Source organism: Haliotis cracherodii, unplaced genomic scaffold, assembly GCF_022045235.1.
Source record: "Haliotis cracherodii isolate W230 unplaced genomic scaffold, xgHalCrac1.p SCAF_2, whole genome shotgun sequence".
Classification (NCBI taxonomy): Eukaryota; Metazoa; Mollusca; class Gastropoda; order Lepetellida; family Haliotidae; genus Haliotis; species Haliotis cracherodii.
This window is the reverse complement of record NW_027266275.1, coordinates 27,499,242-27,526,060: the sequence shown is the minus strand read 5'-3', so window position 1 is coordinate 27,526,060 and position 26,819 is coordinate 27,499,242. Positions and strand designations below refer to the sequence as shown.

The 26,819-nt window shown below is 42.1% G+C and overlaps 2 protein-coding genes across 2 annotated transcripts in view; one reads left to right on the top strand and one right to left on the bottom strand.

Moving 5' to 3' along the window:
* Positions 1-1,718: 1,718 nt before the first annotated feature.
* On the top strand, positions 1,719-5,569 carry LOC139468320 (uncharacterized). Its single transcript, XM_071250209.1, has 5 exons — positions 1,719-1,838; positions 2,771-2,807; positions 3,475-3,830; positions 4,350-4,454; positions 5,063-5,569. The coding sequence occupies exons 1-5, from the start codon at positions 1,719-1,721 to the stop codon at positions 5,567-5,569; spliced, it is 1,125 nt and encodes a 374-aa protein (XP_071106310.1).
* Positions 5,570-6,255: 686 nt separating this feature from the next.
* LOC139467916 ((E3-independent) E2 ubiquitin-conjugating enzyme-like) overlaps positions 6,256-26,819 on the bottom strand; it is a 37,390-nt gene continuing 16,826 nt past the window's right edge. The window contains exons 17-20 of the mRNA XM_071249504.1: positions 19,099-19,156; positions 18,634-18,755; positions 18,035-18,114; positions 6,256-14,040 (exon numbers count right to left, since the gene is read on the bottom strand). Of these exons, the coding sequence (XP_071105605.1) occupies positions 13,677-14,040; positions 18,035-18,114; positions 18,634-18,755; positions 19,099-19,156 (624 nt within the window). The 3' untranslated portion in view covers positions 6,256-13,676. The remainder of the gene's footprint in view (positions 14,041-18,034; positions 18,115-18,633; positions 18,756-19,098; positions 19,157-26,819) is intronic.

The following is a 26,819-nucleotide window of genomic DNA, read 5'->3' as shown; positions in this document are numbered from 1 at the left end:
TTTGTCTGACCCAGACGCAATTATTTACTGAGTAATAAAGACCACGGTCACGAAGCTGAATTATTGCCGAATGCGGCGTTAAACAACGAACATATAAACAGGATTTAATCAAATATCTTAAGCGAATCTTACGTGTAATTCCCACCTGTTCCAGATCTTATTCAAAACATTGGAGGTTTCCGTTTTAAAGTACAAAACAGCTTAAAAAGTTACATGCGTATTATGAACATCACCACTGAGTTGATAATAAATCAACACCGAGATGTAAGGGGTTTATAGCAGCGTTACTATGTGCTAACTAAACATGTCTGTTATGATATCTTGTTCATCTACTCAAAATTCTTTTCATGGCCCAAACTGTTACTATACTCTGTTGTAGTTTTTAATGAATGGATGTTGTTCTTATATCTTGTATTTTGTTAAAAATGAAGGCTTCATTTATGATTGGATAATATTTGCTAAAAATATCACATATTAAAGGAACACTTCACAAATGCAACAGCGACATTTATTACCTCTTTACTGGTAATATATATTACCAGTTTGCATACACACAATCAGTTAGTTTTTATCCTGAAATTCAGTTCTTTCTTTCATAGAATACAGCATTAATTTTTTTAACCTCATGAAACATTGTCAATGGCGAAGATTATCTTTTACTGATACTGAGCAAGTTGTTGGGTCGAGCAAAATCGAAGCAAGAGGTTGGTACTATGATATGAATATATGTCAATGTGCAGTTGACAAGTGCATGATTTTCACGTGACGTTGTATGTTGTCTCAAGATTTTCATGGGGCGCCGGATCTTAGAAAAGCGTTCATTCACCTCGCCGCACTGTCATAGGAAGGATTTACACCTGGCAACAGAAGCAGAGCAAACCTTTATGGACATTGAACACAGGTAATATTTGTTATGGATTCACAGCCCTGCCCATTTGTTCACGGTCGACACCCAATCGACGACAATAGAGTAAGTATAAGGTAGACATTCAGCGAGTGCGGCGATCCGTGGGATTTATGGGAAACCCCTATTGTCAGGAGTCAACACACGTGAAGCACCAGTTGTCATTATCTGAATAGGTCAGAATATTACAGAAGAGCGCCATTACAGCATGGAAAGGTGCACATAAGTTGGCCTTATCGTCGTTCTATTTTTCCATTTCTAATGGATATGTGTAAACTGGTTGTTTTTGTGTTTTAATACAATAAATGACATTTACAACCACTCGGTAGGTAAAATGACCTCCCATTTGAACATGGGAACAAAATATGTAATACCTTTGTGAGTTTGTGAATACACAAGTACTGGAATTAATTCCCCTCGTACCCCCCAAATGTTATATATTTACAGTTACCGCGTCTCTTCCAAATATATTCATTTTTTAGGGGAGGATACAGGCGGAAGTCTTACCCTGGTACTTTCAAAACAAAGCCTCTCCACTGAAGCTAAGAATCAGTGGATGCCTGGCTTCGTCTGTGTTCGTAACTTTGGTGAAACTTTCTGATGCCCCCCTACTTGGTATAGCTGGAATATTGCAAACAAACGGAACAAAACCACACTCACTCACTCACTCACTACTCTGATTCGATACATGTTTGTGAAGAAAAGTATTTTCGAATCAGATTGCAACCAGTTCAGCTATTCACACACAGCCCTGTCCTATTGTTAGTATCTAATACTCGACATACTCTGAAGTATTCTTCACAGGTAACCGCGCATGTTCGGATCATTAATGATGAGGACACATGGACGACATCACCGACCACGCAGTATGGTCTTCACCGTCGCCGCCGGTATTTCGGCAGTAGTATGTTGTGTCTTTGTCTTCGCAGTACAGGTAGTTCTATATTTTAACACCTCTAGACTGTTTAGCTAAGACGTTATGACTGGCATATGGTGGTGGGATATTGCACTAAACGGATATGCAAATTTCACGTTTATTTCTCTGTCACTGCATGACTACAATAAAGCTGGTGTGACGTTTGAGTGAGCGAGTGAGTTGGATTTAAGGCCGCTTTTAACCTTATTTCAGTTATATCACGGCGTGTCAGCCTAATGTGGGAGGGAAGCCCCAAGTGATGCAGGTCACAAACGTATACCACCGGTAAAACCTACGAGCACGGGTATGGTGCTGAAAAACCTAGAAACATAATCGGGGCGAACCGGGATTCGAACCCACAATCATAGGTTTCTGACGTGCCCAAGGGACTCAACTCTGCACAGCGAATCGCGGCGCCTTAGAACTGGGCCACCCGTGCCCCCTGTGACGTTTGAATTCAGTCAATCAATAGACTGGCCTGGATATGACAGAATGCATTTAAATGTCATGTATCGTTAAACTTTTCAAAGTGAATGTTCATCTTAGGAGCAAAGTTGGCCTCGTCGTATACAATGCGCCGCAATTCGATGCATACATGTGCAGAGTTGCGTCCTGTAGGCGTCCCAGAAACCGATGATCGCAGATTCGCCCCTATTAGTTTTCTGTCAAGTTTGTCAGCACCACGGCGTGTTTGTGGGCTTCACCTAAGTGGTGAGCGTTTAACCCTGCATCACTTCCATGATGTGACTGAACTACCTGTTCAATGCATCGTTTAACCCAACTCACTGTTATGGGGGAATAATTCAAGCCTGGACAACCTAGAGGGCCACCGATTGGATCTTTGTCCGACAATATTAGCTCGGGTGTTTTTTGTTCAGGTTTCTAGTATTGTAACAAATAACATTACAATCATCCATTGTTCTTCCACTTTTCTGTTTCCGTGTCTCCAGACAAACGTGCATCCCCGACGTCACACTGACGCCCCAGGTAACTGACTATACATACGTTCCCTCATGAATCGATACCAGATGAATATTTATACATACATATTGACTCTTGCTTTCATATGAAAAATATGAAAATGACTCTTTTTGTAAACGCAATAGATGACAACCAATCGAAACGCTATCTCGTAGCTTGAAAACTGTTGGCAGTAGGTTCCGCTACAAATGTCAGAGCAGATTTAGGTCATTCAAAGAACTCGACACAGCGAGAGAAATGGTCTTGTGGGATCTTGCAAAATTCATAACTGAGAATCTCACAATTTCTGATAAGAAATGTCCTAAACTTGGTCAAGTATTACATCACAGTCAGCGGGAATGGTGACCAACGTCTCTCCAGTGTAGCGTGTCTACATTCTGACATCCGGGTATTGGCTGGACTTTGACCAACCGCTCATTGTACCCGCGAATTTGCGTCAGGAGTGTTATTTCAACAATCAATCATTAAAATGCAATTCCCGGAAAATCTTCTTTACCGATTAGCAGAGTAGTCAAATGTAATATACTCAATTTCGATCAAACTGAAAATCTTTTCCAGCGATTGATCAGATAGTACATTGATATATTGCTCATATTGTCAAACACTGCTCAGCCCAGACAGCAGGCGAAATCTTGCTGCAGTTGATCATAATGCGTGTTTACTGTTTTGTCAGACAAGCATCCCCTTCCATGTCCTTCGCCTTACGGAGACAACATAGAAGACAACATCAGACGCGTCTTAGAGAAACAGAGAGACGCAGAACCAGCAAGTCGGGTATATCTCAGCCATCTTGGATTGTCCTGGCGGGGCGGGACGTTTGTTAACGTCTCCACAACAGCTGGGTCGACCTTGGACGCAAGGCGTTCAAGGTCAAGAGTAACCCTCCCCACTGTGGTTCTAGCGGCATCAGCTAATCACTACCAGGAGCTTCAGGCTTTACTGCACAACATCCACACCTCCGTCAACCGAGATGGCAGGTTGAAAGTTGTGTTCTATGACCTTGGACTAGATCCCTTTCAGCTGAGCCAGGTAGGTAATGGAGGTTGTATTCGACAACACAACGGTTTTCTTGGAGTGAGTGAGTATAATCTTACGCCTCTGTTACAATATTACAGCAATATCTCAGCGGAAAGGCTTTAACAAACATGTCGCAGCACTCCGACATGTTCCTGTTATATGATGGTGGTCTGTAAATAATTGAGACTGGACCAAACAATCCAGGAATTGACATCATTAGCATTGATCTACGCAATTGGGATACGGTGACATGCATCAACCAAGTCAGCGAGCCTAACCATTCGATCCCGTTAGTTGCCTCTTACGACAAGCATAGTCGCCATTTATGGCAAGCATGGGTTAGTGAAGACCTATTATAAATTCAACATGTGTTTCACATATATTTTACTCATGTGGCGAATGGAACCGGGGTCTTCGGGCCCTAAAACCGTTTACTTGAGACATAGATTTAACCATCTGCATCCATAACTATTAACACGTTCCATTTGCAAGTACATACGCGAGTTTACTGCATTAATGGTTATATTCCAGATGCATCGTCACTGCGAGTGCGAGGTGCACCCATTCCCGTTTCACCAATTTCCGTCTCACGTCCGAGACTTGGGCGTCTTTTCCTGGAAACCAATCCTAGTTCAGGTAAACCCCATCATATGGCCCAATAACTGGAGGGCGTGGCGATCACCCTTCAAAATGTAGGTTTTCTATGAATTGTCTCTTCTTCAGAGTTGTTGGTACTCTGCCTTTTCATGCAATGGAATGATTATGATTGTGATTCCAAAATGTAGTGATTGTTATCAATTATTTTCTTTCATTGATGTATTCTTGCCACGTCCCATTACAACACAATGTTGCATGTTTCTGCCGTCATTAGAATTCTTTATTTAAGATATTATCATCACCTACTGATATACAGAGGACTTTCCCATATTTACATAAATAGAAAATAAGTTCAAGCTGATTTCCTTTCTTGTTTTAAGGACAATTCTTTTTCAAATACAGAAATTAGGATTGGCATGTTCTTTGCTAAATTGTCAGCCAAAATATGTTTTAATATATTTTTAAACATTTTTTTATGTACCTTTTAAAAAAACTTTCGTTAAAGATGCTTTTGTTGAGAAAGTATCCTCAGAGCAAGCCTGTTTACGTTTCTGTGAGTGTGATTGATTAAGTGAATTGTCGCGATGTAAATATTAAATAAAGATATGTTGATTATTATATATTATCAAGCATCATGCATTTTGTAGCTAGCTCTGCAACAATGGAACTTCATCATGTACATGGACGCCTCCATCCGCATCCTAACTTCCGATCTCCAGGAACTTTTTGACGTTGCCTGGAAACGTGGAATTCTCGTCAGTGACCGAGAACACGAGTCTTTCAAGATGGTTGAACACACTGATCCAAGAACATTTGCCTTCTTTGGCGAGAAACCTTGTTACTTTGAAAACATATCAGAGAAACAAGCCGGCTTTTTATTGATGAGGAGAAGTCCACTTCTGCAGTTAACCATTATTCGACCATGGGTTGAGTGCGCACTGTCACTGGAATGTATTGCTCCGCAGGGGTCAAAGATCAACTGGTTTTGTAGTTACTATCGCCACTTCTTGGGCGAATGTCATCGATTTGACCAGTCAGTGTTGAACATTGTCATATCTCGAACATTCCATCACACAGGGGACGTACCACTTATTCCTAGTAAATACTTTAAAATTGACAGAAATCAAAGAATGAATTATTTCGATATGATGTAAATATTCCAAATTGGTTGTGTTATCTTAAGGTGTAATGAAACACTGTAATTTCTGAAAAAGGTGCCCCTTCATCCATATAATTGCGCTCAGGTGCTATTCATCCTGAGATGTGGTTTGTGGTGGAACCTCGTGACATTGACTGATTCAACGACAGACTCATTTCACCATATCTATACCCTTATCAGAGAGAGAGAGAGAGACTAATCCTGTGTTTACATGTGTTTGGTTGTTATTTTTTAACACCGCACTCAGCAATATTCCAGCTATATGACAGCAGTCTATAAATAATCGAGTCTGGCCCAGAAAATCAAGTGATTGATATCATGCACATCAAACTACGCAATTAGGAACAACGACCTGCTTCAACCAAGTCAGCGAGCCTGACCACCCGATCCCGTTAGTTGCCTCTTAGGACAAGCATAGTCGTCTTTTACCGCAAGCATGGGTTGTTGAAGTCCGAATCTTTATGGGTCTTGATGTGAGTCAGCCAGCCTGACCACCCGCAAGCATGTGTTGCTAAAGACCATTTTCTAACCCGGATCTTCACGGGTCCACTGTTTGCAAGTATCAGGGAGTCTTATATAAAAAAAAGTACATATCCCTGCAAGACACCGGTACCATAATAGCTGTGACAGATAAATGAATACTGAAACAAATATAGAAGTGATATTGTTTTAATGCTGTCACTCCACAATGATGTTCTGTTGAAGGGATTGCACACAGTACAGTTGCTTCTAGTTTCACTGATGAATGTTTATATACAATGCTGGTAAAACATGCACCTCCATACTTGTGCATACATCAAGAATGGAGGAAAGGGCTGGTGACCACAGTTGTCTCCCTTACATTCCTACATATGGGCCTTCAACTGAGTGATCACACAGATGTATCATCTGTTGAAAATACTTCTAATTACTTAACAATTTAAATGCAAGTGGATAAGACCCACTGAAAGAGGCCAGGCCATCTAATGTAGTGTTCTATCAATGACTGGCTGCCAGCAATCTTATTAAACCAGAGCATCAGTCCACAAAGACATAACCTATATTTAAGTAGGAGAGTTACATTTGTTTGTTGTTAAACACCAAAATTGGCAATATTCCAGCTATATGACAGGGGTCTGTAAATAATCAAGTCTGGACCAGACAATCCAGTGATTGATATGAGCATCGATCTGTGCAAATGGGATACAATGACATGCATCAACCAAGTCAGCGAGCCTGACCATCCAATCCTGTTAGTCGCCTCTTACGACAAGCATAGTCGCCTTTTCAGCAAGCATGGTTGCTGAAGATCTATTCTAAACCAAATATTCACAGTGACCAGAGTTACAATCATCTTAGCACTAAGAACACACAATGGAACAGTGTTCAGGTCTCCTTTGCCAGAGAAGATGCATGTGATGGGGCAGCCTCCCACACCTTGTACAATAGGAAGATCAAACAAAGTGTGATGAGCCAGCATCTTAACCCAAAGTGTCCCTCAGCATGCTCAAGGTTAAACATCCTGGACATGACACATGATGCTGTTTTTGACAGCAGGGTCAATCCTCCAGACAAACATGGCACTGGGGTCCAACTGTACCCCTGAAATAACCCAATGCCACTCTCTCCATAAGCGATCTGTGAAGATCTGCGTTAGAATAGTCTTCAGCAACCCATGCTTGCTGCAAAAGGTGACTATGCTTGTCATAAGATGGGACTAACAGGATCAATGCTCATGATGTCAATCCATGGATTGTCTACATTAGACTTGATGATTAAACTGTGTCATATAGCTGGAATATTGCTGAGTGCTGCGTTAAACAACAAACAAAACACCCCATGAACAGTGGCTACCAAGACTTCTTCAATTGGCAGTGGTCAAAATGGCATCTTGTAAACAGGGAGTGAGTCAATCAGCTACTGAACTGTAAGGACACCCCTAGTGAAGCAGGTCTGAGGACATTACCCCTTTGGTGATCCCAATAAGCAATGGTTTGGTGCTGACAAACCAAGAACCATAAACATGGCTAATATGAGATTTGAACCCAAGAATCCATGATACAGAGCTGTACCGGTACACATTATTTCTCGAGTGTATGGTCACAAATTAAGGACACAATACAAGATGAAACTGAACGAAACATTGACATTTGTCACATTGAGAAATGACAAAAGATTGAACAATTTCAGCGTAATTTTGAGGAACCCTTGTTCAAACAATCAATAGGCAGTATTTTACAGCTCATGTTCTTATGACATACCAAATTATACATACATGTATGAACTTTGTATTGATTGTACCATAAAAATACTATGAATCGCTGCAATTACAATGAACCATTACAGTCCTAATAATATTGTAATTGGAATTAGTAACCCTAAATTGAAAAAAAAATCCCGAACGTGGAAATTGGAATATATATTACTTTGTATCTACATCTGTCAATACAACATATACATACAGAGGCATTTCAAGGTATAACAAGACCAAGTTAACGTCATGCCATAATAACAATATCACCCAGATGATGTATAGTTTGAATGATTGATACAGCCACCTACTTGTGACATCAAGGGAGTATAGATGGAGTAGAATAAATAAATGATTCATTGTTCATACAAACTATGCACACAAAAATAACACAAATATTTGTATGAATTCATTAGACAGATTTTGTGAAAGATTTTTTCTTGCATTGAAATGTACAGTGCAAAACATGTCAAATTTGTTTTTTAACGACTGAGATTCAAGAAATCTGATACATGTACAATAAATACAAAGAGCAATATTTGCATTGCAAGTTGCATGAAATCCATCCTTTTTAACTTATTGATGCAGTTCTCAGACGTTTACCACTTTGGTGAAACCCACCAGCACGGGTATGATGCCGACAAACCTAGAAACCTAGGATTTCAGTCAGGGTATGGTCTTTTTGGTTAGAGTTTAAAATAAACAATATTTTCTAGGAAAAAGAGGAGCCGGATCAATTACTTTTTTTTCACAACATATTTTTTATCAGGACGTCATTTCAAGCAATCATTTTTTTTAAATTTGGAGGGTGAAACCAGAGGACAAATTATCGTTTGTGAAAAGATCTAGTCTTAACGTGCAAGGTCAGTTTAACATGTGAGTATGCATCCTCGGTTATCCAGTGTAATCGATATTCAGTCCACACGTCTTCAACTTTTGACAGCAATATTTTTATCTTTCCACAAAACTGATTCAAATATGGTAAGTGTAGATCTAAATAGCATGACATATCAGATTATCTGTGTCAAATGTTAAGCAGTGTATTATGATATATTCACTGGAACCATTCACCACCACACCTTCTTTCTGATCAAGATACAAATGACAGTGCTGAAAATGCATCCAATAAAATCACACTCATGAACAAGAAATTCTGTGTAAGGTTCACGATTGGATGGATGGATGGTGGCAAATGGGTCCCAAGAATTTATGAAAATGAAATTAGACACACTACAAAGGATCATCTAGAATGGTCTCCATGAATTTGCACAGAGCTTTCTTAAGTGTCAGACTATGGTAACTCCCAAAATGGTATTTCAAAATGTGACATGGCACTTGGCACTATATTGAGGGAAAAAGGAACAACAGGCACATCTCCCCTCAACAGCAATAACTTCATAACATACTTTATCATCCTAAACTGGCCTCTGAGGAGATATCAAGTGATCTATGATAGGAGAATGAAATTACATCATAATGCTTTGCAGACTATTGTGACATCATTGTTTACCATTACATCACAATCAAATGACATCACTAATCTCTCTGCTACTGAAGCTGGTTAGCAGTACATTTTACACTTAAGATCCTGCTTATTACTATTTACAAACCAAAATAGAAGAATGATGATAAATAGAATCTCATCCTTGTGTCTTTTGATATCCGGTATATCAACAATCATCGATAAAGCCTCGGACTTGTAAACTTTTATCGGTTCATGTTGATATATTTGATATGAAGACATTTGGGTGAGATTCCCTCCGTGTGCACCTGGGCCTCACATGGTCTATACTTCACAACCAGCCTGTCACCAGATTAGTCTAACATCACACCAGATACAGGGTATACCACTACCATGGTCTAAACAGATGCCCAGTAAATAGTGATCAGACAGAGAATGAGTTCGCTAGGCAAACTGTGTGTTGAGCGACTGTGTCAACCAGTAAGACATGCATGCATGATCTAGATTGCTGGGAGGTGACCATGGTGATGCTACGTGTATGTTCTTTTAAGAAGCTGGAAACCTTTCTTTAGGCACATTCCACTTAGGATCGAAAGAAAAATGCATAGTCAATCAATCAATTGACTGCATTTCTTTCTTCTTTCGATCCTAAGTGGGACTTGCCTAAAGAGATGTTTCCAGCTTCTTAAATGCATAGTGAGAGAAAGGATAAGTTTAAAAATTGTTTTTTACAAGACTTACAAGATGGTTTAATTTTGAATGTAACTTTCACATCAAACATGGGTTAAAGTCTATGAAAGTCAGAGATTCAGTTGAAATCGTCATTTTGAAATGTTAATGTTGCATGTTAAGCTCAAATATCGAACATGACTGTAACAACTACATTATTGTAGGCTGTGTCTACAATATTTGTGTTATCTGGAATAAATCCATCAATACATTGAGATTACTTTACACACATCCTCGATTATCCAGGGTATTCCATTCTATGACAAATATCTTGGACACATTCACCACAATAGCTTTGTATCAGAAGTGCTTTCACCATCTCCAGGATCAACTCAGCACAGCATTTGTCTCGCCCATGGGCTTGAAATCAACAGCCAATGAAAATGCCTCTTCAGAACGAGGTCAGCAATGATCTAATTTCAAAATGAAGGCAGCATTGCAATGAACCCTCAATATATTGGTGCATCTTCCCGAGGCAAGAGCATCCACTAGCCTTTTTAAAAAAGTCTTGTGTCCACCCTTGCTATATCAAGCTCACTTTCCTGTGCTAAATATGATTGGACTATCTCACATATCGATTGTCCAACGTTTGACAAAATCAACATCCACGACTGGTACACCTTCGTATGAAATTGATTTACCGCGGCCTGTCTTTGTCTGTACCTTCTTTCAATCCCCCCAATGATTGCCTCTGGTTACGTGTCAGGGATGAAATCAAGCGAACGCTTTAACCACTAGGCTACCCGACCGCCCCTCGCTTGCCTGGGAAGATTTTCATGGTGAAGAGACCCATCACACATACAGTATTAGACAAGTGCTGGAAGGATTCTGCTGGAACCATCATGTTACTTTGTCACAAAGAATATTATGACGATAATGGAGTATGAGGTAACATGGCGTCAGTGTTTAATACCAAATACATATCACAAAAACTGCACAACCATGCTACATGTATATTGCCATTTTTGGTGACAAGCTTTGCTAAAGCTATTTCACAAGAGCTACTTTTCTTTGGTAATGATAATATATCATTTGTAATTCTAACATTAGGAATGTCAAAGCCATTGTCTTGTATGAGAATACATAACCTACCACAACACAACACTGTCCTTAATGCAGCAGAATGGAGTTAATATTTCATGGAGTGTGTTCAAGATGCCAAGATTCATAATTAGTTACTGAAGGTAAAACAAAGCTTATTCCATAATGCTATAAGGTTATTATATGATTATTTGTTGGATTACAAGGCTTATTTTAGGTCAAAGTCAGAAGCCGAAGAAGGTGGAATATTTTTTTTTCTTTAAAAGCCAACATCTGCTACTTATATTTTACAACAGGATCACAGAATGTTTTACAAATATTACCTTTAGGATGGAAAAAAAGGAAGAAGAAACAAATGAATTAGCAATTTTCAGTACTATCATCTGCTGGAAGCTTCGCTTTGTCTTTTTCTTCCAGGAGACAAAGGGAGTTAATTTCATTATTAAAGTCTGTGTCAAGGACAAGGGACAGAACTCTAGATTTGTAACTCAAGGAATTCACTACGACTTGTTGACTGAATAATTTGGCGAACTAATACTGTCAAATTGAACATCCAAAATTTTACAGGTAATATTTTAGTAATGTTAATAAAATGACGAATGATGTGTCCAAAAAGATCTTCCAATTTTGAAGAAAACAGGGTTGGCAGATCTGTGATCCAACAAATATATAAATAATGGCCTAAGCCTGGAACATGTGTACTGTTTCTCTTTATGCAACATCAACAATCAACTCTAAGTAGGTGAAGGGGTGTGGGGGACACATGCTTGTTGAAGCAGCCGTTGCAAGGTGTCATGAGCCGATGTGTTCATTTCATTTTCACTCAGTGTAAATTTTTTTTGAAAAATCAATTAAGTCGCTTGCATAAAATTGCATTATGGCCATTATGGAGTAGCTTAGCTTTATTTTTCCTCCCAACAAAAATCAGCCAACAAACTGAAATGTGAAAAAGAATCTACTCTCAAGTTCCCTTTAACTTGTATTAAACCATTATGTTGACGTCCTGCTATTGTTGCTGCAGTTGATTCTGAGCCAGGATTCCACTGACCACAAGGAACGTATAGTTTAACAAGTAAAGATGACGCAATTACGTGTCATTATGCAGATTGACAGAAAAGTTACATAGCAACCATAACATGGTTTAAGTCAACAAATCTCATGATGTCGCCATTACAGAACTTAGGGAGAAAGGACTTTCGTAGCTCGTAATATTCCAAGTCTTTTTCTTTTGAACCAAACCCCTGTATCACGTACCAATGGTTTAACTTTGATACATTATGTTTTAAACAAACACTGTAAAAATTGATCATTTATGCATGAATTTTCCACACTAAAAGACTGCCCTGTACAAAAACAAATGACATGAAATACAGAGTTATCTTTTCCTATTTTTTATTGTTAACAGTGGGGCTTGCCATACATCAGTGTGTAACGAGGCAAGCTCATTAGCAGGCTCATTTGACAAAAAAGACCTGAAAGAGTACAATTACACTGCGAATGTGAAATCTAGCAAAGACAGTTCTTGGGAAACATCTTAACAGAAACTGTCATATATATATCAAAACATATCTATATGTGTGCATGTAATATATCTATACTTATACAAATACAAACACATAAAGATTTGTTTTGAAACTTATTTATGCCACATATTATTTTTTATCTGGTCAGTGACAATAAAGTTTACTTAGCACTCAGTCTGTTTTCTAAGTTCATGTGCATTGTGAATTCAATTCATTATTGGGTACCTCAACCTGAACAACGGTCAATGGAAAACGACAATGAACAGAAATTCAAGAGAGATATTAAAACATTGTTCCCCTGAAAAAATAGCATCAGTAGGAGACATCATCACAGATAGTTACTTCAGTTCATTTCAGTCGCATTCAGTTATGCAGTTGACATAGGAACATGGACGAACACTGCACTATATTCTCAATGTGACTACACAGGAACACTTCATGGAAAGTACTCGTGTGACAGGTGAAATGTGGTACCATGATTACAGCTAAGACACCTCACAGTTTAACAGAAATATACAGTTGTAAGACGAAGGGGGAGGGGCGACAGCCACCTGGGACCTGAGAGAGGGGCGAGGCAGGGTGACTTCTATCCAAAAGGGACCATGCCAAAGTTTTTTTAATAGGGCTTTCTACTGATCAAACAATTTAATTTTTTTGTTATTTTCACATCAAAGGCATTCAAATTTTCTGTTGATGTTACAAATTCCACATTGTAAGATCAGTGGTTTTTCATGATTTTAGGAACTTTTGATAGGACATTCTCTATATCATGACCAAATTTGAAAACTATCTTCAGGACATTTGGGATGACAATAAGCCAAAGTCCTGAAACACTGGTATGGTAACTTTAAGTACGAAATGCAAAGACAACACCAATTTGGTACTTTGGAAACTTTACACTTACAAAAATACCATACCAAAAGGTATTATAGTATAATGATTATACATTACATGATTTTGTCACATAAACACAATATTTGACTAGATTAATTGCAGTGATTGTGATCTTGTAAAATTAATCATTATTGTTAAGTTGACATGATCCCTTGACTACATACAGTCTAGCTTATCACAGGGCAGCAGCAAACTTCAACAGTCAATATGTTCAACATCATTGTCACACCTTGTCAGTCTGCAGGACATCAAGAGACTTGCGAAACTGATCCAGATGAGATTGCAAGGAGAGACGAAACCCTTTGGAAGCAGGAAGAAGGGGAAAGTCTGGTTTTGAGGAATCCTTGGTTGAACCATCACCGGTGGCTGTAGACGGCTGAGTTATCTCCCCTTGGTCCTGAACACTGGTTTTGTCGTTTGTTTTAGATTCTGCACTAGCATTTGCTGGAGGAATGGAGTTGTCCCGGTCATTTCCTTCACTGGGTTTCTGATCCGAACACTCCCCACCATTGGTTTGGTTTGTTAGAGTGGGTGGGTTCTCTGAAGCTGATCCATGATGCAGCCATGTTTCTAATCTCCGGATCATTCTGTCAAACAGGAGTTGTTATGGATCTGAACATGTTGAGCAGAAATTCAGTTAGCAATAAACTGTATAGTTTGCAAGCATATAGTCTACAGACAATTTCAAGATTTTGATGCCACACTCAGCAATATTCTAGCTATAACACAGCAGCCTATATATATATATATATATAAATAATCAAGTCTGGAGCAGACTATCAAGTGACAGATATTGTGAGCAGCGACTCATGCCATCTGAGTACAATGACAAACTATCAACCAAGCCACCAAGCTTGACCACCCAATCAACTTTGTCCTGGGCACCTATTTCACTGGTTGAGAGAGACCTCCATCAGTGGTACTGGGGGCATACTTTACTGGTTGAGACAGACCTCCATCAGTGGTACTGGGGGCATACTTTACTGGTTGAGAGAGACCTCCACCAGTGGTACTGGGGACCTACTTTACTGGTTGAGACAGACCTCCATCAGTGGTACTGGGGACATACTTTACTGGTTGAGACAGACCTCCACCAGTGGTACTGGGGACCTACTTTACTGGTTAAGAGAGACCTCCACCAGTGGTACTGGGGGCCTATTTCAATGGTTGAGAGAGACCTCCATCAGTGGTACTGGGGGCCTATTTCAATGGTTGAGAGAGACCTCCACCAGTGGTACTGGGGACCTACTTTACTGGTTGAGAGAGACCTCCATCAGTGGTACTGGGGGCCTATTTCAATGGTTGAGAGAGACCTCCACCAGTGGTACTGGGGACCTACTTTACTGGTTGAGACAGACCTCCATCAGTGGTACTGGGGACATACTTTACTGGTTGAGACAGACCTCCACCAGTGGTACTGGGGACCTACTTTACTGGTTAAGAGAGACCTCCACCAGTGGTACTGGGGGCCTATTTCAATGGTTGAGAGAGACCTCCATCAGTGGTACTGGGGGCTTATTTCAATGGTTGAGAGAGACCTCCACCAGTGGTACTGGGGATCTACTTCACTGGTTAAGAGGGACCTCCATCAGTCGTACTGGGGATCTACTTGACTGGTTGAGACAGACCACCATTAGTGGTACTGGGGGCATACTTTACTGGCTGAGACAGACCTCCATCAGTGGTACTGGGGGCATACTTTACTGGCTGAGACAGACCATTAGTGGTACTGGGGGCATACTTTACTGGCTGAGACAGACCTCCACCAGTGGGGGCATACTTTACTGGCTGAGACGGACCTCCATCAGTGGTACTGGGGGCATACTTTACTGGTTGAGAGGGACCTCCATCAGTGGTACTGGGGACCTACTTTACTGGTTGAGACAGACCTCCATCAGTGGTACTGGGGACCTATTTCAATGGTTGAGATGGACCTCCATCAGTGGTACTGGGGATCTACTTTACTGGTTGACCCACCTCCATCAGTGGTACTGGGGACCTACTTTACTGGTTGAGACAGACCTCCATCAGTGGTACTGGGGACATACTTTACTGGTTGAGAGGGACCTCCATCAGTGGTACTGGGGGCCTACTTTACTGGTTGAGAGAGACCTCCATCAGTGATAGTGGGGGCATACTTTACTGGTTGAGAGGGACCTCCATCAGTGGTACTGGGGACATACTTTACTGGTTGAGAGGGACCTCCATCAGTGGTACTGGGGACATACTTTACTGGTTGAGAGGGACCTCCATCAGTGGTACTGGGGATCTACTTTACTGGTTGAGAGGGACCTCCATCAGCGGTACTGGGGCATACTTTACTGGTTGAGACAGACCTCCATCAGTGGTACTGGGGGCATACTTTACTGGTTGAGACAGATCTCCATCAGTGGTACTGGGGACATACTTTACTGGTTGAGACAGACCTCCATCAGTGGTACTGGGGACATACTTTACTGGTTGTGACGGACCTCCATCAGTGGTACTGGGGGGCATACTTTACTGGTTGAGACAGACCTCCATCAGTGGTACTGGGGGCATACTTTACTGGTTGAGACAGATCTCCATCAGTGGTACTGGGGGCCTACTTTACTGGCTGAGACAGACCTCCATCAGTGGTACTGGGGGCATACTTTACTGGTTGAGAGAGACCTCCATCAGTGGTACTGGGGGCCTACTTTACTGGTTGAGACAGACCTCCATCAGTGGTACTGGGGGCCTACTTTACTGGTTGAGAGAGACCTCCATCAGTGGTACTGGGGGCATACTTTACTGGTTGAGACAGACCTCCATCAGTGGTACTGGGGGCCTACTTTACTGGTTGAGAGAGACCTCCATCAGTGATACTGGGGGCATACTTTACTGGCTGAGACAGACCTCCAACAGTGGTACTGGGGGCATACTTTACTGGTTGAGACAGACCTCCATCAGTGGTACTGGGGCATACTTTACTGGTTGAGAGGGACCTCCATCAGTGGTACTGGGGGCATACTTTACTGGTTGAGAGGGACCTCCATCAGTGGTACTGGGGACCTACTTTACTGGTTGAGAGAGACCTCCATCAGTGATACTGGGGGCATACTTTACTGGTTGAGACAGATCTCCATCAGTGGTACTGGGGGCATACTTTACTGGTTGAGACAGACCTCCATCAGTGGTACTGGTGCATACTTTACTGGTTGAGACCGACCTCCATCAGCGGTACTGGGGACATACTTTACTGGTTGAGAGGGACCTCCATCAGTGGTACTGGGGATCTACTTTACTGGTTGAGACAGACCTCCATCAGTGGTACTGGGGGCCTACTTTACTGGTTGAGAGAGACCTCCATCAGTGATACTGGGGGCCTACTTTACTGGTTGAGAGAGACCTCCATCAGTGATACTGGGGGCATACTTTACTGGTTGAGACAGATCTCCATCAGTGATACTGGGGGCATACTTTACTGGTTGAGACAGATCTCCATCAGTGGTACTGGGGGCATACTTTACTGGTTGAGACAGATCTCCATCAGTGGTACTGGGGGCATACTTTACTGGTTGAGAGAGACCTCCATCAGTGGTACTGGGGACATACTTTACTGGTTGAGACAGACCTCCATCAGTGGTACTGGGGGCCTACTTTACTGGTTGAGAGAGACCTCCATCAGTGATACTGGGGGCATACTTTACTGGCTGAGACAGACCTCCAACAGTGGTACTGGGGGCATACTTTACTGGTTGAGACAGACCTCCATCAGTGGTACTGGGGCATACTTTACTGGTTGAGAGGGACCTCCATCAGTGGTACTGGGGGCATACTTTACTGGTTGAGAGGGACCTCCATCAGTGGTACTGGGGACCTACTTTACTGGTTGAGAGAGACCTCCATCAGTGATACTGGGGGCATACTTTACTGGTTGAGACAGACCTCCATCAGTGGTACTGGTGCATACTTTACTGGTTGAGACCGACCTCCATCAGCGGTACTGGGGACATACTTTACTGGTTGAGAGGGACCTCCATCAGTGGTACTGGGGATCTACTTTACTGGTTGAGACAGACCTCCATCAGTGGTACTGGGGGCCTACTTTACTGGTTGAGAGAGACCTCCATCAGTGATACTGGGGGCCTACTTTACTGGTTGAGAGAGACCTCCATCAGTGATACTGGGGGCATACTTTACTGGTTGAGACAGACCTCCATCAGTGATACTGGGGGCATACTTTACTGGTTGAGACAGATCTCCATCAGTGGTACTGGGGGCATACTTTACTGGTTGAGACAGATCTCCATCAGTGGTACTGGGGGCATACTTTACTGGTTGAGAGAGACCTCCATCAGTGGTACTGGGGACATACTTTACTGGTTGAGAGGGACCTCCATCAGTGGTACTGGGGACATACTTTACTGGTTGAGATGGACCTCCATCAGTGGTACTGGGGATCTACTTTACTGGTTGAGAGGGACCTCCATCAGCGGTACTGGGGGGCATACTTTACTGGTTGTGACGGACCTCCATCAGTGGAACTGGGGACCTATTTTACCAGTAAGACACACAAACCAGCGGTTGACAGGGTACAGAGAAATCCATGTTACTTACCGGAGTCCTTGTGATCGCAGATGGCCTTGGCACTCTGAGCGAAACAGCTCTGGTGGGTATCTCACCATACTTGTAAGAGACTGTGGTCAACAGAAAGACATCATCAAACACTCCTCCCTGGCAGATCATCACTGCTAACTTGCAGCTCTTAATGCAAAGATGCCAACCTTAATTGAGGCTTTGGAGTAATCAGTGGGGCAGATAAGGGTAATTTGATGTGAAAAAGAGTAATGTCAACAATACCTAGCAGTTCCGGGTCTGAACCCAGAAAAATCAACAAAACGACTTGACATGTGTGTTTTAACATAACAACCAATCAGAGACCTTTTATGAGTAATGGATATTTGAACACTATGTATAATGAAAGCATGGCTCTCATTAGTCAGCATAGTATCACTGTAAATGCCTCTGTCATCAGTGCATTAAAACTTTGCGCTCCATGATATTTTTATGCATGGAACTAATTTGTAAAAAAAATGACCAAAATCATAATTTTGGGGGAGGAAAATTGTAATTAAATTAATTAAGAAAACTTCTTCACACAAAACATGACATGGGAAAGACAATTGTCTCAGGACACAGGTGTTCCTGGTACAGACCTGTATCAGTTTGAGGATGGCCATCTCATTGTACATGCGGCTGTTCTCCAGCCCCTGCTGCGTGCCGCGCTGTCTCTCATAGCCAGCTTCATTGTAGTACGGCTCTCCCACGAGGATCAAACCTGCAACACAATGGGCTGATGCATGGCACAAGTATTTCCATACAACTCATGCTCCAAAAACACGCTACACCATCTTATGTGTTAACTTAATCAAAACTGATAAGAGGAAACCACTTTTACAATGAAGGGGCCACCGGTTGATACTCTTTCCACCTGGATTCTGATTCACCTAATAACAGATACACCTGGCTATATATTTACACCTTAAAAGAGATACTACTGACAATATTTACACCTGAAAATAGACAAACCTACATATATTCACAATTGAGAATAGATACACCTGAGAATTGATACACCTGGCTATATTTCGCCTCAGAACACACCTGACTGACAAACTTACCTTGTATGGAGACAAGGACCTGGAGGAGGTTTGAGCTGCTTGTCCACACCTCATTGCCCTAAAGGAAGGAAACTCTCTGACAAAGGTTTCTAGGTTGCATGATATCACAAATTAATGCCAACACATGATATGTCAAACAGATGCGTACATGTGTTCAGCCAGCAGTAAATGGGCACCTGGTTGGAGTGAGTGAGTGAGTGAGTGAGTATGGATTTACGTACTTATAGCAATATTCTAGCAATATCATGGCAGGGGACACCACAAATTGGCTTCACACATTGTACCAATATCAGAATTTGAACCCAGGTCTTTGGCGTGACGAGCGAATGCTTTAACCACTAGGCTACCTGACCGCCCCATACCCGGTTGGATAAGATGTGAATGCATACCTTCTAGCACCAAACAAGTAGCTTTACGCCCAAGGGAAATGACAAAGCAATTGGTATGCACACTGATCCATTGACCAGAGAGTTAAATTACATCTTCAGCCACATTTTCTAGTGGTCTGCATGTTATAAAACAACATAGTTATCTCCCTTTGCATACCACAAGACAAGCTCCTCTCAGCAACAGCTGAGTTGCAGTGTGTTCTATACCATTGCTGCGACCAGTCACACCTCCCCACTGTGATAGGTGGCCACAACTATGCTTGGACTGACCGTTACGTCTACAAACAAGTGATGACTGTCGTGATGCCAAATACTCTTACCCTAGAAAAATTATTTTCTTTGTTTCTCAATTTGAATTTCTATTTCATTTCAACTATCACATTATAGACAGAGTAAGACTGTAAGAGGGAAGTTGGGTGGCTTTCTGTTTGCCTGCAAATATGGGGTTAGAAGGCAAATTTCATGATTCTTGTGACTTAATATCCCTAGATTCTTTACATTTTGTTGTGTTTATTTGTTTGTTGTTCAACGCCACACTCAGCGATATTCCAGCTATATGACAACAGTCCATAAATAATCAAAACTGGACCAGACAATCCAGTGATTGATATCATGAGCATCGATCCACACAAATGGGATATGATGACGTGCATCAACTAAGTCAGTGAGTCTGAACACTGATCCCATCAGTCGCCTTTCATGACAAGCTTGGGTTGCTGAAGACCTATTTTCACAGGTATCCTGTGATGTGTATGTATATATATTCTATGAGATTGTGAAGTTATTGTGCAACAAAGGAGGGCATTTAGAACTTGGTTATATGGTACAAGAATGATGGAGTATTCTAGACAGCTGAGCCCATAGTGCGTTTATAAGTATCTTATTGTCAGTTGATCTGTTGATTGTAAATAGAAGTGGAATAAATGAACTTAGTAAAATCTAAATATTTTTTACATTTGTATACTTATCCTGCATTACTCCTTAATGCATTCACTGCTTACTTACGACAACTAGAAGGACAGCCTGCGAAGGTCCTGGGTGAAGAAATAAAGTTGTTGTTCTCAAGTCCCAATCAGTGGCCTTCCGTCGCTGTCCTGTGACCTTGATGACACCTAAGGTCATCTTCACATCACTGCCTGTCGCCCAAGCTCTTAGAAAAACATACTTTTGAGGTTTCTGAAGCCAAAGTGGGGAGGCAAGTCTTACGACGGGTGGGCCTTAAGCGTAGTAATGCAGGATAAGTATACAAATGTAAAAAATATTTAGATTTTACTAAATTTTTTACTTATCCTGCATTACTCCTTAATGCATCTGTATCGGACGGTTTGGAGGTGGGTAAACCTTCAGAATACAGAAACCTCAATAATTCACACCCTACAATACGACACCAGTTGGTCGATAAACCGTGAAGCGGAAAAGTTCAGAAAGAAACAAAACGCCATTACGGTAGGGTTGTTCAAAAATCAAAAAGATTGAACATAGGAATTAAAGAGAAATTCTCTATATATACACGCATAGTAATACAGAAAATAATAGCTATTCAGCTAATTCTTTACTTACTACGTCATCGAGCCGTCGCTGACAAACAAGATTGTCTAATATTCTTCCACTGGCGGCGACTGAGTGACTGCACATGGAAGTTGACTGGCTCTGTATAGGGCGAGTTCATTACTTGCGTCAGGGGTTGGCAACCTACAGGATAACAACCAGAGGGCCAAACTTCCAACGTTTTCGACATCCCCGAGAGCCCCAACGCGAAGGTTATGACTAACGAAAATATGTGTCGAATCTCCAGAAATATCCTTCCGTGATTGTTCCAAAACCACAAGTGCCGTGTTGAGCCCTGGTAAGGCTGACACCTTGAGATCTTGAGGGTAATTCGCTCTCGGCGAGTTCCGGTTGGCGATCTCGTATGTCTGAAGGATTACTGCACGTAACCATAGAGATATGGTGTTTGCAATTATGCGACTAACTTCGGTCGTTGACAAAGTAAATACGGGTATCAATGACCGCTTCCTCGAACTCCTCGTCGAACTCCTAGTCTTGGAGCGTCGAATGAAAACTCGAACTGCTCGCACCGAGCCCAGGAGAACTTCACCATGTACGATTCCCACACTAGTCGATATCGGTGGGATGGTGAAGGAACGGTCGGGTTGGCCTGGTAGTAGATTTTAGCAATAAAATCCCAGCATAACCCTAGATGTCCCGTTCCGTGCGTCCCATGCTCAAAACGGATCCGGGTTGTGTCGATCACATGTAGTTCGCTCACCCGTACCGCCATTGCTAATGCCAAGAGAAACCATTGTTTCCTTGGTGATTTCCAAGCTCCTCACAGTGATAGCCCGTTCGCGGAGCTCTCTATACTATACCGAGAGTGTAACGAAGGTGTCACGCGCTGGGAAGGAGCTTGAAAATGAGGATGCAATGAGGGGCTCGAAGGGGGCCCTCGCAAACCTCGAAGTACCACGTTCAAGTCCCAATCAGGTGGCTGGAACTTGGCCTTCTGATCCTCAAGCCTGAATGAGCATAATATGGCCTGTAGTTCCGTGACCTTAATCACATTGTGATTTTCCGGAAACGGCCAACACTAAGATAATTGCAGCCAATTACGTAGTAATGGTGCTACCTTCCAAGTGTTTTTGGGTACGCAATGTAGGAGGTATTCCTCTAGGAATTGTGACGCAATCGTAGGGTCTTGATTCTTTTCTTCCCTGTAAAAAGTCTCAAGTGATCCCCACTTGTCATCGTCGTCTCTGGGAGAGTAACGATGAATTAAAGCTATAGCTTTGCTGCCCGTGTCGAAATAACCCTTCGCACTTAAACGCCTTTTAAAGACGAACCATGCGTGCAGACGTTGGGTGAGGCAATTTTCTGTTGAGGGTGGATGAGTAGGTTGGACCACTGTGAGAGGGGTAGTGAATCGTTATAGATTTTTCCGAGCTTGACGAACTACCCTCTCGCCGGTTACCAGGGTGCGACCAAAGGAGAGATCGAGATACCTTGTCTCCTTGATCCCCTGTATCACCTTGGGAAGTAAAAGTGGTGGCAGAAAAGTGTTAGTTTTTTGCCCTTCCCAAGTGATACTGAACTCGTCCACCGCCCAAGTCTGCGGATCCGGCAACGGGGAGATATACGTCATGAGTTGGTGGCCTAGGCAAGTAATAAACAAGTCAATGTTTGGTTGCCTGAATTCCTGAAGCAGTAACTGGAATGCTTCTGTGAGAAATTTCCACTCGGTGGGAGCCACCCTGTCTGGACGTGATAAAGTATCGGCCAGTCTGTTTCTACATCCGGGGATGTGCTGAACTATGAACTTTAGTCACAGCCGATCCACTAGATGGAACAAATCTGAATGTCCTTAGAAGTAAAGAGTGGGAGTGTGTTGTTCCCCGATTGCACAGGCACCACACCACAGTGCTGTTGTCTGTGGATATTGCGAGTCGGGCTAACTGTAGTTGATTCTGCCAATGTGATATAGCCAGAATTAAAGCTTCCAACTCCAAGTTGTTTGTGTGCCACTTCCATTGAGCGCCGGGCCATAGCCCTGAGTTTATCTGGTCTTGTAAGTGAAGACCCCACCCCTGAAAGGGGCCGTCCACAAACAGGTGTGTATTCGGGGAAAACCCGAATAAAGAGACTCCGCAGACATTCAACGTCACAAATTGAGGCAAGGCTCTAGCTTAGTCGGTAGAGTGATGGCCTTGAGTGGATCCTGACTCCTGATGTAAGGGTTCAGGAAAAAATTGAATTGGTCGCAGTTGTAAGCGGCCCATGCTAGTTAACTCCTGTGCCGAGGTGATTAACCCTAGCAACACTTGCCACTGGCGAAGTGTGTGTGGTTGGTGTAGAGTAGATGACAAAAAGAAGTAGAAACTTGTGCCATCTGTCCCTCGGTTACAGATAGGATATCCTGGTCTGTCTTGAACAGGTCTCCTATGAACTGAAGTCAATAGGAAGGAGAATACTCCCGACTTCGTCTCGTTGATTGTCTATCCCAGTTATTGACATGTGTTGATGATACAGTAGATCGCCCTCCATCTACGACTCGAACCAAGTGTTCGTCACGTGTAGATAGTTATTGGCTTCATTACTCCTGTAAATAGCCATAAGTGTCACTGACATGTCAAATGGGAAATACTACCATTGGTAGTGAACCTCAATGAACTGGACCTGAAAAGTCTACGGTTGGGATGGATAGTCGAGACTGATCAAGAGTCAAACGTTCGTTGAACACAGAGATTGTGGATCATTCTCATCTTGTCTGGGTCCTTCATGAGTACCAGGTAGGTGTGAGGATAAAACCCCGGTGTAAAAACTGGGTTGTGAACCCACTCTACAACTCTTCTTACCAACAGTATATCAATGTTGGATTTTCCCAATCAAACTGTGGTCAACGGTGGGGTTATCTCTACCCGTATACGGACACCATGATATAGTGCGATAAGTACGAAATCGTCCTTGAGACTTGTCTCTGCCACTACCTTCTCAGTAAGGGAATGCTGGTCTTCCCTGAGAAACGCGCGTCAAGGCTTATAATTCCCTGACTTGCCAGCCCGCTTGGACTTTCCAAGCTTTTTGGGAACTTGACGTGCGTGTCTGCGATCTGTTCGTTGAACAGGGGAGTAGATGACCAAGGTTGACGTAATAGACTGCCCTTGAAACCAGCATCTCAGTTGGAAATGCTATAAAGTATTGGGTGTAACGGTAATCTCCGTCAGAACGGTCTCAAGATGAATTTTCCTGTGGTCAAACTGACGCTGTAGGAAAAACACGATAGTTTGAAAGTGATCTATTCAGATAGGGTTATCCTCTAATAGATTCTGATCCACTGCAAACATTGACGATATTGGTCGCTTAAATGAAGGAGCAAAAGTGAGTTTTGGAGAAGTCTTCCTCCAATGACCTCGTGGTGTCCCTCTTATTTACCCTGTTATCAGGGGAGGGCGTTACTGACACGAGATGGTTTGCTTCCCAATCGGGTACATGTGCTAAGCTGATCATGTGCCGGTTACGTAACCGAGTACACTGTAAGCCTTGGGCTAACGTCATTGTAGAGACCTTGATTGGTACGCAGACGCTGCGCTCAGCGCAGGTCTGGAATGTTGGAACAGCGCTAAGCTGATCGTGCGACGTTTGCGTAATAGGAGCGCATTGGGTAGCAGTCAGACGCTGCGCTCGGCGCAGGTCTATGCTGGATATGTTGGAACAGAGCTAAGCTGATCGTGCGTCGCTTGCGTGATAGGAGCGCTTGGGTAGCAGTCAGACGCTGCGCTCGGCGCATGTCTATGCTGGATATGTTGGAACAGCGCTAAGCTGATCGTGCGTCGCTTGCGTAATAGAAGTGCTTGGGTTGTAGTCAAGTGCTGCGCTCGGCGCAGATAAATCAGACACAAAGCTCAAAAGTATTGACTGGATCAAGGCTTGCGTCTAATCTACCCCCATCATAGCATCTTGATACGCTGGTGCTGTCGCCGACCTCACAGATTAACATACATGTATCTGGAAGTGTCCGGCGGCTGAAAAAATAAGAGCAGTTACGATACTCACAAAATCCTCCGGTATTGTTGATTTCGGTGGATGGTGTACTTCTGCAGTCACAGGCGTCATAATACCTGCTGATAATAACGGTTGGGTGGTAATGACCGAACCATGTCATTCGCTATTCTGCGATAGTGACATTCCTCTCGTCTCACGACGGAATAACTGCAAAATATGATTGGAGTAATCTGCTTTTATATAGTAAACTCGTTGGATTAGAGATTTACACAAAAATTACATTTTGAATTTGGGCGAGCACATCTACGTGCATGCCTAGAACCGTGGATAAAGAGCTTTGGGCGAATATTCCACGACAATATGTACACCACGCAAACATAAGTTACGCAATTAAACCATTGAAGAAATGGTACTGGAAGAATGCCGTAGAATTGAACAGTAATCTATCGGCAAAAATACGAATTCCAAGGGTATACAATATTTTTATATACGCAATTCAATGTAAACCAAGGCTATTTACATTTAGAGATTGGAGAGCACATCTGCGCGCAAACCAACCAACGTGGATGATAATCTTTGTTAGGTTTTTTCCACGACAATTAGTACAATGCTCAAAGGTATGTTACGCAATTAAACCCTTGTTGATGAGACAATACTGGAAGAGTGCCGAAGAATTTGAACTCTAATCTATCGGCAAAATTATGAGTTGCAAAGGTATACAATCTTTTTGTATGCGCAACTAAATGTAAACCAAGGGTATTTATATTTTCATTTAGGGTTTGGAGAGCACATCTGCGTACAGACCAAACAACGTGGATGATAATCTTTGTAAGATTTTTCCCACGACAATTAGTACCACGCTCAATCATAAGTTACACAATTACGCCATTGTTGATGAAGCGGTACTGGAATAATGCCATAGAATTGAACAATAATCTATCGGCAAAACTACAAGTTGCAAGAGTATACAATAGTTCATATACGCAACTCAATGTAAACCAAAAAGACCAACAAAAACCTATTTAATCGCATAAACATAGGTACGCAATAAAAGAATTGTTGATAAAGCGGGACTGGAAGAATGCCGTAGATTCGGCAACCATATTTTTAACGAGTTGAAAAAGTATACAATAATTTGAGTATACGCAACTCACTGTTACGCCAAAGCTAGTAGTATTTAAGAACATAAGAATATGTTATACATACGTAGCTGAGAATTGTAAACAATATGACTACCTTGGCAGGCAAACGATTGTAACACAATTCAAAATGGCGGCGAACAACACTATTTTGGCGGGAAAAAAGACAAGAGTCTTTACACGCCTAATTAATTCACATAAAACTACACAACATGGTGAAAGTAATATGAAAAGAATACATCACCCATCGCAGATCAATTTTTAAGATTGTAGACAAACTGAAGGTCTAAAATTAATCCAAAAGGAGAGCTCCGCTTGGACACGTCCTAGCTGTGCTGCGACAAGCAGTGATGTGAAGATGACCTTAGGTGTCATCAAGGTCACAGGACAGCGACGGAAGGCCACTGATTGGGACTTGAGAACAACAACTTTATTTCTTCACCCAGGACCTTCGCAGGCTGTCCTTCTAGTTGTCGTAAGTAAGCAGTGAATGCATTAAGGAGTAATGCAGGATAAGTAAAAAATAGACTATTTTATCCTCTGTTCCCAGGATGACTTCTGCAAGGGTTACAATATAGCACTATAATCATTCCTTAGGGGGTGGATATGGAGCAATATACTCGTAAATGTGCATTATTATTATAGTTGTTATTGATAATGAGCATTTCTGATTTAATGCAATGTTTTTATACCTACC